Genomic DNA, 18,098 nt, shown 5'->3' with positions numbered 1-18,098 from the left:
TTCGACGCTCTCATCCTCAACCAACGCACACTTCTCAGTAAATAAATGAATGAACAAAACTCTGAATCAAAATAGAGTAGATGTTTTACCTGAACAAGTCTTGCTTCCATAGCTTGTACATGGGTTGGGTCTAACTTGTTATTGGGTTCGCTACTAGCACATCTGCAACATTTGTTTTCTTTTTTTCTTTTTCGCTCAACTCTTCAGTGCTTAAATTATTATTATTATTATTATTTTTTTCAATTTCAGGATGTGATATTTTAAGTAACTGAATTGATGTATGTTTTTTAGGTGATTAAATATGTAAAAGAATGAATTAAATAAACTTAATCGAAAGATGACTATTTGTCGTTTTAGCATGTATCGAATTATTTTAATTGAAAAATCCATTTGTCCTTTATGTGACACTGCAGAAATTTAGAATCTATAGTACCAAAATAATATATATTATTTTTCTTTATCTTAAAATAATGAAATAAAGTTCAAATTATTAAGTTTAAGATGAAGTAAAAGATTGCAACTCCTCTTGGCCATATATTTTAAGGAAGCTACGTTGTCTACTATTCAATCGGTTGCGGAATTAATAATAAAAAGAAAAAGTGATGGGACACACAAGTCGATTACAGGTTGGCCAGTTGCTGTTATGTAACTTCATTTTCTTTCTTTCTTTCACCTCAACTCAATTATCCGTGTTCAAATCCTTGGCAACAGTACAGGTCTGTGTTCTCTCTCTCCAACATCAATTATTACCTTCCGATGTCGGCCTCTCAACGATTTCCACTTCCATGTGGGAACTGCTCACGTACTTCCTTACGTTGTCTCAAAGCTATATATTCGCACCAAAAATAATTTTTTCCAATATGACGTGATAACTCAGCTTTGAAACACATTATGTGTTAATTTTTTTTTTTTTAAAATACAAAAATCCTGAAATGCAAATCTTTTGTATGTTTTAGTTTAGGATAATACTCATGAATTTATAAGAAATGCTTAGAATTATGTTTATTAGAGTTATAAGGATCATTTTTCTATAATTTTTATTAAAAATAGGAAAAATTATGATTTTGTATATGTGTTTTGCCATGATATACAACATTGCCTTTTGCAAAATATTCAATAAATACAATGACATTTTACCTAATTTTGACAAAATACATGGATGAAATAGTAATATATTGACAGAAAAAAGTACAAAAAGATATAATAACACAACGGAGACAAAAATAGAGACGATGGATTAGCATTTTCACATCATTTTATCATTATTTTGAACAATTATATATATGTATATATATATATAAATATGTCATTGTTGTGTTTGGCGTGTGTGCTCACGTGATGACGGATTAGCATTTTCTAAAATTAGGGATGATTTCCCAAATTCCATTTCATTAAAGCCACTTAATTTTGAAGGAAGAGGAGCATTTTTTGTCATTTGATTGATTGAATTGAAAGGAAGGCCTTTCCCTCTTTCACTCTCATTGCACTAATTTTTGAGTTCGTCTTATTAGGCGCCGCTATTAGGCCTTTTCCTCTTTTATTACTCGATTAGTTTCGGTTTAAATTTTAGACAATTTTGAGTTCGGTTGCCCATTTGACAATATAAAATAAATTATTTTCGCTTAAAATCGATTAGAATTAACTGAACAACTATAATCGAACCAAACTAAATGGTTCATTTCGATTTCAAACAAAATTTAAGTGTATTTTCAGTTTAAAGAGAAGACAAATTCAGTTTTATGGTTCGATTTCATTCATAATCTAACCGCCCTGTTTGCACACCGCAGCCAACGTGAGCCCCGCTTTTAGAGTAGTCCGACAACAAGTTGAATCTTACAGGACTCACGACCACATATTTTCACTTTAGAATAGTTATTCTAGCAAAAATATCCTAATATATTTTGATATTAACTCCTTGTTTAGAATAAATAAACTCCACAAAATTATATGGATTTACTTATAAATTAAAATTATTATATTTAAAATGGAAAAAAAAAATTAAAATTTTATGATTTTTTTTAACTGTCTGGTGTCCAAAAGCTTATTAGCCGGATAGTTTCATAAAAGAGAAACAGAACAAATTCGAACTCGAGACCTCTAGTTAAAAGAAGAAAAAATCTCTGTCATTCCATCTCACCCATCAAGGGTAATTTTATGAATTTAATTATATGAAATGGAATAAAACTAAGCCAAATGCTACTAAAATGAGTGAAAATTTTATTAGATTTTTCAAATAAATTTCATAAAATTATTAATAATTCTAAAATTTTATGATAAAAATTCATTCTCTTAACCTTAAAAAATTATTATGCTAAAGGTATTTTAGGAAAATAAAAACAAGTAAATGTCATATTCATAATTTATTCCAAATACGATTAGGTGGAACCCAATTGATCTAATTATATATTTTAAGTTTAACATATCATAGATGAAAAATTCAATTAGAAACATTCATTCTTATTTTGAGTTAAAATTTGAATTAGTATGATATAAATTTTGACCTTCAATCAAAATATATACTTTAGCCCATGTGAAATTAATTAATTAATTAATTACTTACCAATTGAGACTTTTTTTTTGGTGATTTCCACTTTGATTAAACTTGTATTAGTAAATAGTAAAGTAATCTCCTTGTTCTCATTGTATGGAAGATATGGTCAAAAGGGCAAAAAATGATTCTTTCCATGGTGGGAAGGTCAATGTCTCATTGTTCATATGCTAATTGAAAACAAGCAAGCCATTTTGTGGGGTAAAAGAAAAAGAAAAGTAAAAAAAAAAAAAAAAAAAAAAAAAAAAAAATCCCAATGGGTTTGGTCGGTGGGGCATCAACATGAAATTTCAGCACGCAAATGGAACATGACTAGATTTATATTGATTTTATTTCTTTTTTTTTTTAATTAAATCTTGTGAAATTTGATTTTATAACCTTATGATATGTTTGATAAGTTATAATTAAATAAAAGGTAATGTAATTAAAAAAATTTTTAGTGTAAATTTATATTAAAAGTGCATTTGATAATATTACATTATATTATGACATTATTAAATATAGCCTTATGGTTTTAGAAATTATTTCAAGAATAGCCTTAATAATTTCTTCAATAATATAATTAATCTTTTATATGTTATTTTAATTTTCCTACTATGCCATAATTAAAATGTAATTGACTAAAATGTAATTAATCTTTTATATGTTATTCAGTTTCCTGCAAATTGACTAAAATGTAATTTACATTTATATTTTTGAACAATCAATTCTGTTGAGAAATATTAATGTTACGGTAAATATGAGAATACAAATTCAATCTTAAAAGCGAAACGTGTAATGGAGTGGGACAACTAAAAATTTCTGCGTTGAGGGTGCGAAAGATATTAAACTTCTAGCTATACTTTTTTTTTTTAGTAATAATGCATGTGATATAGTGAACCCTGCACGTGCTGTAAAGAGAAGGAAATTGGGAAAAAGCAAGTGAAACACGGGGTGTGGTACGGGCTTGTTTGGCTTTTCAATTAGACAGAATTGACCAAACACGAACTTGTATCTGAAAAAAGAGGAAAACTTTGAAGTTTAGACAAAACAAACCAAACAATCAAAATCTTGGAATTTAAAATACCAAATGCCAACCCAACGCCAAAAGCATTGGTAAAGCCTCATCACAGCAACATATTTGACTGCCTAATTCTCCGTTCTTATCAAAGAAAAATATTAATTGGTATGCTTATAAAAATCTAACATCAATTCACAAATTTTAATAATGGAAAGACGATATATTTAGTTCGTAAAAATTTATTTTAACACGTATATGATTACTGGAATCGATTTTTCATCTAATTTTTTCTTTATATATGTATATCCCCTGAATCAGATAATCTCTCGGTTAAAAAACCTTTTGAGAGAGTTAAAAAAAAAAAAATTTAATCCCATATATTATTTTTATAATCTTAATAAAGTTTAGATGGATTAATATAGTCCACTTTTGCTAATCCGACCGCTAATTGATTATAATTCTATTATTTCTTGTAATGAAGAGCATGGTCAATATATCAATGTACTCTAAACATGATGGTTTCTATTTTGGTAAATTCTTGTATCAAAATGTTGACTGTTATCATTTCAATGCTGAAGCAATGTGGGAATGCATAGATAGATAAAATTATGAAACTATGTTTTTTGAATGCATTGGTGGGGTTAAGCTATCGAACAACTCTTGGCCACACAACACCTACTAAGTCAGATTCCAACATCTCACGAGTCTACACTCGAGGAGTATGATGTTGATGTAAACGTCCTGCCAGTGCCAGTGACAGATCTAAAAATTTATTCTTTCCCAGAGTTAATATATAATTTAAAAAAAAAAGAGAGATAAAAACATAAATAAATTGAATTTTATGGATTAATTTAGAATATATATATATATATATATATATATATATATAAACAGATGTGAAAAGGTTTCAACTTTGAAGTTTGACCATTAGGGTATTTGTTGTAAATGAAATTGAACTTATAATAAACGTGGGTAATGGTTGTCTATTTAATCTTGTTACGTTTTGAACTAAACAACCAAAGGCTTTTATTGCTTGTTAGTCTTATTCGGTGTACTCCACTACCATTTTTATTGCTTCTTTGCCTTTTTTTTTTCCTTTTTCATATCATAGCTTCTGCATGTGCTTATTTTTGAGTTGTTCAACTTTCTAAAATTGCTATTCTATTATTAAATTACTCACCTCTACATCATATACTTTCTTTTTCTTATTATTATCTATATTTCATTTTTAGTATAACATTAATTTCATTTCGAGATTTATGACTCTTTTTTATATATGTTATTTCACCGATTTAATTTTTTTATCTTAGAGAGATTGTGCCCTTAAAATTTTCTTATTATTTCTTTTTTATATTACAAAATGGGCTAAGATGCCCTTGAGAAGGATAAATAAAGTATTGCTTACAAGGATTTTATTAGTAAATATTCTAAATGTTAGATGGAGAGTCTAGAGTCTAGTTGTAGAATATTACCTAGCAATATTCCTATACCATGCACTAGGTTAAGAAAAAAATCATGTCAACACTTGCACTTGAAAATAAGTACACATCTAACATGGATATTAGCTAAACTTGAATCTCACACTTTAAAAAAAATAAAAATAAAAAAAAGCTTTTAATTCTTAATCGTGACTAAGTTCCGAATTAGATTAGGTGTGGAGTTCGGATACTAGTGGTTTATATAAAAAAAATCTTTTGATATATTAATTATTTCAAATATTTTCAGATAGACATTTCTAATTTTGTTTTATGAGATTAAATTATGCCAGCTACTCCTCTTAAATAGACTTGCTTTATATTATATATATATGAGATCCTTTTGGTTGGCATAAAGTATTGAATTGTTGCTATAAAAAGTGGAAAAGTAACACACATGTGATACAAAAAGAACACGAGGATTATTAGTGAGTTTGGTGTTTCTGCTGCATTCTAAGTCTTTGAAAGTGACCTTTTGATCAATTAGCTTGGGCCACCTTCCTTTCCAAGCAAATCCTAAACAGTAGATATCAAATAAATAAACATCATTAAACAATTAAGCAATGCAAGACCTAACTTCATATACACATGCCAGTTGAAAAATCAATCATCCAATGGTTTCAATTTTGTTTCTTGAATTGGAATTCAACTTGTCACACTACTTGCATAATACCATAAAAAAAGTTGAACTTTGAATCATTCTTGACTTTCAATAATACTATCTATACACTTGATTACTAATTATTGTGATCTTAGTTTAATGGCAAACAAACATTAAACGTTTGTCCAGTAAAATTAATTATTTTGGTAGCTGTTAATTAGTTGTTTAAATAGCTTTTCATAAGACGTTAAAAGCTAAACGTTACAGAGGATTAATTTTTTATAAAACACTAACTTAACATTTAAAAACTAATTTAAACGTTATATTATAAAAAATAGTATTTAGCATTTTAACTGGACAACACGCTAAAACTACTTAAAAAGTCATTCTTGAATATACCCAAAGAACGAAAACAACAAAATACTCTTGATAAATCTCAAACTTGATGTGATAAATTAATATTTGATAATCTTATCATCTACACTACAATCTACTTGTTCCATAAATGATATTGATATTCCAATTGATACAAGTTGTTGGGCTAAAAGGGTATTTTTATTATAAGCAAATGGAACCAAATAGTACTACTACATGTCATTAAATCAAAAACTACATATAGAAACTATGAAGAACACTTTATTAAAGATTCAACTTGTTGTTTCCCACAAGGACCTTTTGTCCTAATGTACAGTCTATACTCGTCATATGTCATTGGTCGATAGAGAGCTGGCCTATCCTTTGTCACCAATTCCTTTGATGGTTCAATAAGCAAATCACTCTTAGGGTTGTAGAAGAAGGCAAGAGAGACTCTATCTTTATTGGAGTTCACTATTACACGATGCTCCACACTCTTGTAAATTGCATTACTCAAAACCTATATTATACATACACAAAACAAATATTAATAAATACATATACACTCGTAATAATCATGCATTGACCCCAATTAAAACTCGATCAAAAAAATATTGAAGGATTAGCTCATAATTACCTGAATTTGATCTCCAATGTTGATAATGAAGGCATTTGGGGCGGGATTAACAGTAACCCAGTTGTCGCCCCGACGAACTTGTAGTCCTGAAACATTTTCGTCCGGTAAAAGAATGGTCATCCCGCCGGGGTCGGAGTGTGGAGAGAGACCAAGTGTAAGGTCTGGTTGGGGACATTTGGGGTAGAAGTTGACCCTCAGGCAAGCACCAATGTTTTCATCTCCGCCAAAAGCATTTTGAAGGTGGTCTTCTTCCAAGCCAAGATTTGCAGAGAATACCCTCATCAGTTTTCCGCCAAGTCTAACCACTTCATAACCATATTCATCGACCAATTCCCTGAAAATCAATATACATGTCAAATATTGTCAAATAATTACATTACTTCTTTATTGGCATAGAAGAAATGATAGATAGGTCATAAGTATAAAATAAGTGCTGGAATCCAAATTTTCATATATATTTTCAGAAGTGTTTATGTTAGCCCCCCAAATCTTTCAAATTTCAATTTTTCACTCTGAACTTTATATATTTCCAGAAACATCTATATTGGTGCCTCCATTCTTACGTCAATTTTCTCTTTATTTTTGATGTGCAGTGCTTAAAATCTAAAGTCATCTATTTAATGTTTGTATAGGCAAAAGGGTCCCTTATATTTATATCTATACCTTTTTAGGTCAACTTGGTGGATCAGACTGCCTTTATTTTCTTATTCATAGGATATGTCAGATTAGCTGTACTTATAATGAAGTATAATTAATGATTAATGATTAAACTAAAATCCTAACATTTTCCAAACGTATTTATTTGTAATATAAACCCATCAAAATACTAAAAATAATAACTATTATAAAAATAATCTTCAAATTATAGTCTACATAATTTAAAGAAAACATATATTTAAAAATATGAAGCTTTATAGTCTATAAATTTTTTTTTTCAAAGAATGGTCCGAAATACCTTCATTGTAGCTAGGTGTTTCCCGTCAAAGATACTCTTTTACATCTCAAGGAATATTATTCCTCGAAAAAACAAAATTCTCAACGAACATTAACAGTCCTTTTATTTTTATGTTTATGGTTTATAAAGATGACAAAAACACACGTAAATTACTTACCTAATAGAAGATGGAAGTGTAGGCCATTTGTTGTGGTTTCTCAAACTAACAGGCATGTAATGAAGAAAGAAATAATCACTCCAATCAAGAATCGCTCCTTTCTCCACTCCTAACCGGCTACCATACCCTTCATATGTATCCGGCGAGTTTGCATAATCCTGTTTCATTTCCAGCGGCAGATTAAAGAATTCCCGCCACATCTGCCGTATTCTCGTTAACAGCTCAGGTCTGACGCCGTGATTCACTACCTGAAAGAAACCCCATTCACGACATGCATCGGAAATGCTCTTCAACGTCTCCCTACGGAGACTCTCGTCGTTAGAGAAAACGTTATGGAAATCAATAACCGGAATATTAACATCCAAGGAAGTAGTCATATTGTTTTTGTTTGTTGACGGCCGATGAGAAAGTGGCTTGACGTAACGCTGTGGGATTTCTCGTATACCACTTTCCGATAAAGATTGGACTCGAACCACCGGTTCTGGCCAACTCTGCAAGCAGTTCATGGTTTTCTGAAGAAACTTTTATTAACGAACGTGGAAATAATGGGTATAGTTGAGAGACAGAAAGTAATGAACTTGCGATGTGGCTATGGAGAGTGGGAGGGACAAGTATTTATAGGAATTTGCAGGCATAGCTAATTTCGGCGCCGTGAGAAACTTGGATTTGCTCTCACATTATATATTACAAAACATAATCATTAAGGCTTCTTTTGTCTCTCTATTTGTATGCTTTTTCCCTTTTCTGTTTTTTAAACTAGAACTTATTGGCAGTAAAGATGTATTCTGACCAACTACCGTTGGGATGAGTTTAACTTCAACGAGGTTGAAGGTCGTATCCTCGTGTGTTTGGAAATACTTTTACCTCTTAGTGGGCTAAATGGGTGCAATTAAAATTTAATTTTAGTTTAAGAGATACCAATCGAAAAATTGCTCAAATAATTACTAGTTATTACAGACAAATTTTAATGTTTTGAAATTTGAAAAGTACTTATTTACAGTTTATGTATAAATTTATATACGATCAATCAAAAATAAATTTTAACTGCAGTGAAAATATTTTTGACCATTTACTAAAAAAAGAGAATAATGGATTAGATAATATGAGTGTGAGTTCGAAACATGAATTGGCTCCAATCAACTTCAACTGTATTCCAAGTAGATGGATTGGCTGCAGAATGGATTAGATAGAGTGAACAAGTGGGGTTTGTGCCGGAGCAGATAAAAAGATTCAGCTTGACTAGAGAAAAGGAAGGAAGTTATTATCCACGTGTCTTGTGAAGGCTATAATGTATGTTATATTGTCAGTGGTGAGTGAATATTTTTTTGCATACGTGTCATCTAGGTATAGGAGTATTCAGTTAAATTTTCACATTTGGCATTTGCATCTAGTTGTTTGATGTTATTTCCACTGCCCCACGAGTAGCTATTTGCTCGCCAGATATTTATTTTTTGTTAACACATTTATTTTTTTTTTCTTTTGTTATCTATTTGCTAGTTTCTTACTTTTTTTTTTTCTGCTAGATTTAATTTAATTGACCAAGTGTTCCACTTGATGAAATTTAATTTCTAATATTCAGTTAGTTTTTTATTAAAATAATTTTATTTAAGATTTCTTTTTCATATGTAATTTTTCAATTTTAAGAAATATTTTATTTTATAATTAAATTCTTTGGAAAATTATTATATATTATTTAAAATTTTACTCTGTGGTGTAACCATCCATTTACGTGGATCCTCAATCGAAATAATATTATGCAAATAAAACGTTTACAATAGTAACAATTTGGAATTTCAAACTCTTCTCAAGTACTTTTCAAATTAAAAATGATTTTGGATGTAATAAATCCCCACCCACTTAATTTTCAAAAGACATGAATGGTTATTTGTGCAACGCCATTATTATACTTATTCTTTTTTTTTTTTAAATAAAAAGTTATTATTAATTTGAGACAGAAAGATAAACATTTGACCTATCATTTTGGATGATTATGATCATAACTAAACAAAATTCTTTTGAGATAAGGATCAAGTTTTAATTACACGTGTTATTTGTATAAAAAAAAAACTTATTTAGACAAATTCTAGAAGATAATGGTTATTTATGGATTAAATTAATTATTACGTCTAAATAATATAAAGTTAACATATTGTTTCACGCTCAATTTTGGATTTTATTGATCACTATGATTTGATTTTTATTTCAATTTCACCTTGAACTTTAATCTTTTCTTACAATTGCACTTCAATTTGACATTTATATCAATTTTAATTATTAACTTTGACCTTTTGTTGCAATATTACCCTAAATTATAATTAGGACTTAAATTGTAAATGAAATAGGTTCACTCTTGATTTTGCGCTTCATTAACTTAATGCATTTGTGTGAATGAAGGAGTTCGGATCAATAGTAAAGGTGATCTCTATTATTATTTTTAATTTTTTAAAATTATTTCTTTAATTGATAATAACTAATAAAAATTTAATTTTTGTACTACATTTATGCTTTTTTAAAAAATTAGAATATAAAATTTATATTATTATTATTATTATTAACCAAACTAAATAAGCATTGATGGAGCGAAGAAAATACTCTACCAAACTAAAATTATTGTCTTTTTTACAATGGATAAAAAACACCCTACCTTAATTAAATTAAATACTTATTTTTCTTCTGAAAAAATTAGCTATTTAAGCTTGTTTTTTTTTTTTTCCCATTATGCTTTTATTTTATTTTCTTCTATGTATAAATATATATTTTAAAAAATTCTTAATCATGCAAAATTGATTTGCTTTTGCAAATATATATTCTAGTTCATGCATTTGAAAGGAATCATTGTGGCAATTTTTTCAAACTAGCAATTCTTAGAAAACAACTTTGTTTTTTTCTTCTTTTAGGAAATGTGTTGACACTTAATAGTAAATTAAGCACTCTTAATCCTATTGCATCTATTCTTGATGCTAGAAATGACAACTGGACAGTTTGGATTAGAAAAAACAAAAATCAGATTAATCAAATTTGTTTGATACAAAAAAAACCAAACTGAGTAAAATCGATTTGGTTTGATTTGATGTGTTATCAAGCCTTAGCACAACATTTGTTTTTAAATGGACCAAATTAAAATAACTAAAATATATTGAAAATAATATAATATTTTGATTTTCACGTTACTTCAGTTTGATTTAGTTTAATAAATGTTAAAAATATTATAACAAAATATTATAATTTCAATTTGATTTAATTCAGTTTGATTTTTCTAGTGCTTTTTATAAGAAAAACAAACTGAACAAAAATAATTGAAAATTCAGAATTTACAAACTAAATTTCTAAATATAATAAATTAATTTTCAAATTAAGACAATTCTGTGTTATTTTTTTGTCAAAATAAAATAGTATATACACATACTTTCTCTTTTAATTAAAAGTGTATGAAATATGTCAATAAAGTGTAATCTGATTGGTCTTCTCAAAGTAAGAAATAGGAATTTCGAGTTCGAATTCTCTCAACCACAAGAGTTTTCATTAATTTGATAAGTCAAGTAATTGCTACCATGTTATGTGTCATTTCCACTTATTTTAGATTTCCAATGAATTAAAAAAAAAAAAAAAAAAAGTGCATGAAATATGAACAAGTTAGTTTGACAGATTCATCCAAGTGCTCTTCCTGTAACAAAGAAAGATACATTTAAATGTAGCCCAAAGAAGATCTGTAGTCTGTAGAGTGGAGGAGTGGACGATGATTGATGATATTGAGATTGAGGTCTTAGGGTTCCCAATGCACATGCCTTGCTTGCTCACTTTTTTTAAATGCACCAACCAATAATTTTCTTGGTGCCATAGCAAAATGACAAATTACAGTGACCATAATGGTCTTGTACTTTCACATCTCTTCTGTTTCTTTTTTTTAAGAAGAATCTCTCGTGGGTTTTTGACTGCCGACTTGCAAATGCATGTGCTGTCCTAAACCATTATGTGAAATGCATGGTTTTTTTCTCAACTCTTTTTTTTTTACCGAAGATAAAAGCAATTAGCTGAGAATAAAAAATGAGGACACCCCTTGTGAAAAAATGAGGTAGCAAAATAAAAAATCTATCAATACTGTCCTTAACAAAAGGAATGAAATCAGAGCGTAAAATTAAGAGGATAAACTCTTAACTTACAAAATCGAAGGAAGTGAAAAAATTATTTCATTTCCTATGTTGGAACTTCAAAACTTGTAAGCTTTACCGTTGCTAAATAATAATCAACTATTTTTACATATGAAAATCATAAATTTTAGTCAAAAAATCTCTTTTTAAAGAAAAATGGAAATTCATTAATAAAGAATATAGTATGAGTACTTATTGATATTCCTAGAGAGTAAGATACTAAACCAATCAAGCGTAGTCTAATTATTCTTCTCATTTATGTAAGTGAAGAGTTTGAAGTATCAAGTTTGAGTTCTTTTAGCTATAATAGTCTTCATTAATTTAATGAGCTAAGGAAAAAAGAGTATTCCTAATAAAAAAAAAAATGGGTGATGATAATAATTGTATGGCCATCAATTTACTTCAAACCGGTATTAATAAAAAAATAATAAAAGAAAGAAAAGGACAAAATCAGCCGACATTAAAATACAAAAATAAGAAACAATTCTATTATTTGGTGACGCATTGAAACAACTATATTTCAAGACAAAAAGCAAAAGAAAAAGTCAGGCGGACAACTCATATTTATGTGATGAAAGTTTGTTTAATTTAATCGAATCTACTATTTCCAACCTAATTTAATTCTCTTTTCCAAAAAAGATTAATTAATCAATATTCAAACATAATAATTTATACGTCCCAAAATTAAAACATGCATTCATATAATTTAAGTTCTCAATGTTTCTTTTGTTTAGACTTCAAAGTCATATTAAATTAGCATATTAAGACTCAGAGTTCAAGTCTCCGCCCCTCATCCGATCATCCCCTCCCTCCCCTCTAATTATGGTAAGAAAAAAAAAAGAATTAGCAATTCGTTAAAAATCCACCATTGAATAAATACGGCGGCATTCGTAGAGGACATATAAAAATGGAATGCTAGTTAGTTAGCTAATTAGTTAGTTAGCTAGCTAATTAGTTAGTATTAACATTTTTTACGAGTTAAAAAGAACTTTGAGAAATTGCTTACCCTTATTTATAGAAGTTTTTAATATTCTGATTATAATTTTAAATTGCTGATAATTGAAATTTCAAATATTATCTTACTTATTATATATTTTTGAATATACTAAATTAATTTTTAGAAGTTGAAACATCAAATTAAGTGATTAGTGTAAAATATAATTATTAAGTCACATTAATTATAATCCATGTAAAGGTGACTTCTAACTTTGATCTTTCGTTTGTAGCTTGGAGACCAAATGAATGTATTTTTCGTAACATGAAACTAGTAGATAAGTGAGGGAGTGTGTGTGTGTGCGCGCGTGTGGGTTCCAACAAAAACAGAGTTCGGCCGACATCAGATTGGAGTATTACCCGCCCAACTCAATTAGTCAATTCGCCTTTTTTTTTTTTTTAAATAATTTTATTATATCACGTTCCAAACATTTCCAATCATTTCGACATCAGCGTTGCACGTGACATAATTTCCGTGACATCACCTTGCCTGCCTCGCCTCCATTCCATAATTCCTCTTCTTTCTTCTTTTCAATTGTTGTATTTGTGTTTCTCATGTTCATTAAGTGTTTGAAGTTAAATTTTCGAATTTAACTTTAAATTTTTGTTAGAATACCCTAGCCGTATCTTTCTCTCACTGTTCTTTCAGTGTTTTTTGTTTCGAGTCACCGCCCATCATCGTTTTTGATGGAAGGTGGTTCCTTTTGATTCCATTATATATATATTTTTAATTTCTTTTCGATAATTTCTAAATTTGCAGTCGATCTTTCAAATTTATTATAGCTCTTTAGTGTTTTTAGTACCCTTTTAGTGAGATTACATGCTTTTGATATGATATGTTTGTTCTCCTTTCATGGAGTGATTTCTCATTGTAGAGAAGTATTTACACTTGTTTGTGATTGTTTCTTTATTGGTAGTTTGAAATACAAGATAAATTGTTGATTACTTATAGTTTAAGACTTTAGATCTTCAAGTTCGGGTAAATTTTTTTTATCAATGGAACTTTGTAGTGCGATATGTTCTTTCATTAAAGTTCGGTAATATAAATTTTTCTACGAGTGTCAGGTGTAAGAAGTTTCCGAAATTACAAAGCTCGGGTTAATATTATAGAAAGTTTCTTTTGTTGTCATATTTTAAAATGACCAATTTTTATCCGGAAGATTAATTTCTTCTCTTAAGATTATCTCCAAACAGAAGATTTCGATTTTCTGTATTTGTATTTTTTATTCCTACGAGAATATCATCATGTACTCAAATTATATTTTTTATTAATGAATTACCAAATTTCAAAAAAAAAACTTTAAATATTTATTACATATTTAATTTAATTTGATATTAAATTAATTTTTAGATTCATTTAACATGTTCTTTTTTGTCAGAAATAATAAAATGTTAAATTTTTATTTTTAAAAATTTACAAAAGTTTAAAATTTTAAAAATAAAATAATAAATAATACAAAAATGAAAAAATTAAATTGTTTTCAATTTTCACATTTTAAGTTTTTTTATTCTAAATATTTATATATTTTAAATTAAAAAGTTGTAAATATAAAACTAATTTAAAAAATTGACTATCTAATAAAATTTTAAAAGGCACAGATACATATTCTAGTAATAAGTGTATCTACGACCTGACAAGAAATTCAAATTTAAATCTCCCAATGTTACAATAAAAAATAAAATTTTAAAGGTTAAATTTACTAGCAAAATTTTAGTGTCTCTCCTCCATTGTCCTTTTCTCTCTCTTCTTTTTAACGAGCGCTCCCTAATTTTTGATTCGTCGTATATGTATATGAATGGATTTTCCTAGTTTAGATAATGTGGTAGAAAACTTATAATTCAATCCCGATCAACTTTGAACATTGATTTTAGTTTTGTGGCACGTGATGTTTTTATCTGAACACTTGAATTGATTTAATCAACAAAACATGCAAATCACTTCACTTGTATTCTAATTGGAAAATACTACTAGTATGGAAAAAGGTTCTAATCCAACTTGGAATTTCTCCACTTTGTGTGATTGAGACAACAAAAATATTTCAAACTCTGCTCATCTCAAGCTTTCTGATGGAAACAAATTGAGGTAAGTACATGCATAATTACTTTTTTTGCCTCGTTTTCAAGAGATTTTTTGATAGTCAATGAAGGTAAGGATTCAAATTTGACCGTATTAAAGAAGACAACCCAAATATGAAATTGAATAGTGTTTGCATTTACCACACTCCAACTTGTGATGTTGAGTGTGTATATACTTGAGCTTAATTGCCTTGCCTCTATACTAGACCACTTTGGAATTTGAAAAATTTTTTTAAGAAAAATCAAATTACAATTTTATTAATTGAAAACTGTATACAGATATGAGATACAGGTCGATATATTTCTATATTTTTTATTGAAAGCTTAATAATAAACTACTTATACAAAGAATAAAAAAACACTGTCTTGATTTGAAGTATCTGATCGAGTTGTCAGAGTATAATATTTATGTCATAGGCGATCGCATGCTGCACTTGGTGGCTATTCATGACTACTGTTTGACTTCATAATCTTTCTACAAATTCGATCTCATTACCTTTCAATTAATTCCTTCTATTGGAGAGGAAATCTACACTTCTTTCTATATAACCATCCAAATAACAAAATATGCTAGATAAAATCTCTATATGGTGATAATAATAATTCAAAACTAGATCTGAGAATAAAATCTCAAGATATGACAACAATAACTCAGATCTGTATAGAATTATTTGCAAAAAAATAAACAAAAAAAAAAGGGTGATCACCGATGAGAGTTTATTGACACCCATGAAAGAAGAAAAGAGAGATTTAAAGCTTTAGGTTTTGGAAAAATACCACTTCAATCTGAATGTAAAAATACTTGTGTAGAAAAAGAATATTTGGAATTAAATTAATGTGGAAATGAAACATGTTGTAAATATTTGAACAGTGTATGTTAATATTGTGTGAGGAAGTGGAACCCAAGCACGTGGAAGGACTAACCCTATATGTAATATTATTTATTGGCATAGGAAGGTAGTGCAATTGGTGGGTTGGGTGGTCCAACATTCCTCCTCTAGTTATCCTAATCATGTATTTTATCTTAAAAAGTTTCTAGTGTACATTGCATATAATTGGCCTAATCACAAATAGAAAACCAATTTTGTTTTTCTTTTCACACAAATTTTTGTGGGTTCTACCCATTTTTGTTAATTAAATAATTTATTTATTTATAATGCAAAATGTTGCAATTTTTCCTTTCCACTCAAACAAGTTTGTGGCCTTTCTTTCAGAATGCCACGCAGAGTATCAATGAAAAAAGATGAGAAAAGGCAAAAGCTTTTGTTCTCCTTTTGTCACTTTTGTTTTGCATAAGAACAACGTGTGAGCCCTTTTAGTGCACATATTTGGATCTCCTTTTTCTTTTCTTACATACTTTTAAAAGGAATTTGCCTCTTTTGTTCTAATTGAAACACAATAAAATGTTTAACGTATGTAATTTTATAAGTTAAAATGTTTAATAGGTTCAAATAAAAGTTAAGAATGTCATAAAATTTTTCGTAAAAAGTATATAGATGAATATTTTCGTAATTTTGCCTATGTATTAGTACTATTTTCCATGTTCACATTGAAGCTAGACAAGAATTTTCTTTTATTTTAATTTTATGTCTATATAAACTGTGATTTTTTAAAATCAATCCAACATTTATTTCTTTTCATTATCTAATTTTTGTGTTAACAAAAAAAAAAATATTATAATTAATCCAAGAAAGTTGATTTAATTGACCATTCTTCCTTTAAGCGGAGGGATATAGTCTTACATATTGATACACGTGTGGGCACAAGTTGCTTTCTACATATGGAAATGGAAGTAGTAGATGAAAATTTTATATGTATCATATCTCATTTGGATGCAAAGAATTTCCTTTTTATCTTTTCTCCATACTCAATTCAACAAAGAATAATTTAATTAAATTATCCTTAGTTTTATTATAATTTAGAGAAATTAATTTATTTCCTTAATCCCTATGTAAAAAAAATCTTAAACAACTTTGAGACGGAGAGAGTAATATACATAGTTTACTATTTTACCTTAATTTAATAAATAAATATAATACTCTATATTATCATTAATTAAATCTCGATATAAATAAAAAAAAATTTAAAATATCAACATTAAATCTTTCAAAAGAATTCTATTAATCAAATTATTTGAGTATAATTTGATTAATTTTAAGGACAATTTAATATAAGATCATTTAATTTTAATGAAATATTAACATAAAAGTATATTAGGAAAAAATAAATCAGAAGTTATAATTTAATTATATTAACTAAAATTTTTTAATGTGTAAATTAAATCAAAGTCCAAAATTATAGGACAGTGATGGTACCAAAAAAGGGTTTGGAGGTTTTACGGCTACCATATTTGGTAATTGGTCAATTTTGCTGGCGGCTTGGGATGAAAACTTAAAACCGGTGACGATAGAGGTTGATAACTTGAGTATGTGTCAGCTTATTACTAAAGAGTCAAATGCAATAGTTCAGTTTCGGACTTTCTGGTCTGATCTGCTCCTTCTTTTGGTTCACACGCGCGGTCGTTGGACTACCAAACGGATGCTTTTCGTTTAAAATTTAAAATACAGTAATCAGTACGTCGTTTACATCTTCGACAGCTAACTATATGGCTCGTTTTGTGGGCTTATCCGGCCCATTGGGCCTTACGGAATGTTGATCCTTGAATCATTCGTAGTAGCCTTTTCATATCTGGTTAACTATAATATATAAATAAATGAACATAATATATAATGTATTCAAAAAATTCTATTTCAAATTTTTATGCGGTTGAAGTAAGAAATTAGCTATTATTTTTATAAAAAAGAAATTGGCTATTATACATAAACATTTTAATTTTTAATGTATAATTGTGTTGGATATTTTTTGATCACGACATCAAACACACACGCGAACACATATATTATCTCCTAGATGTCTTTATATTCATGACTCTTAATTATCAAAACACCGATACTTACTAGCCGAATAGGGTTTAATAATCCAAACTTTTGTAATCACTCTATAATGATCATCTAATAAGTAATTAACATTTAAATTTATGAAATATATTACAAAATTGAATCTAATTAACATCAAATTAAGTCTACAAATTGAGCAATTACAGCTTATAATTTACATCATTCTTATTTCAAAATATTCATAATTACTAGAAATA

General features: G+C 28.2%; 1 protein-coding gene across 1 annotated transcript; it reads right to left on the bottom strand.

Moving 5' to 3' along the window:
• Positions 1–6,054: 6,054 nt before the first annotated feature.
• Positions 6,055–8,430, bottom strand: LOC149498496 (jasmonate-induced oxygenase 1-like). Its single transcript, XM_089717373.1, has 3 exons — positions 7,728–8,430; positions 6,616–6,949; positions 6,055–6,498 (listed from the first exon to the last, which is right to left on the bottom strand). The coding sequence occupies exons 1-3, from the start codon at positions 8,231–8,233 to the stop codon at positions 6,247–6,249; spliced, it is 1,092 nt and encodes a 363-aa protein (XP_089573499.1). The 5' UTR covers positions 8,234–8,430; the 3' UTR covers positions 6,055–6,246.
• Positions 8,431–18,098: the final 9,668 nt, after the last annotated feature.

This window comes from Jatropha curcas, chromosome 2 (assembly GCF_041381405.1).
Source record: "Jatropha curcas cultivar XTBG-Jc1 chromosome 2, XTBG_Jcur_1.0, whole genome shotgun sequence".
Taxonomy (NCBI): domain Eukaryota; kingdom Viridiplantae; phylum Streptophyta; class Magnoliopsida; order Malpighiales; family Euphorbiaceae; genus Jatropha; species Jatropha curcas.
The sequence above is the reverse complement of the archived record's forward strand: the minus strand, read 5'-3'. Positions and strand labels throughout refer to the sequence as shown.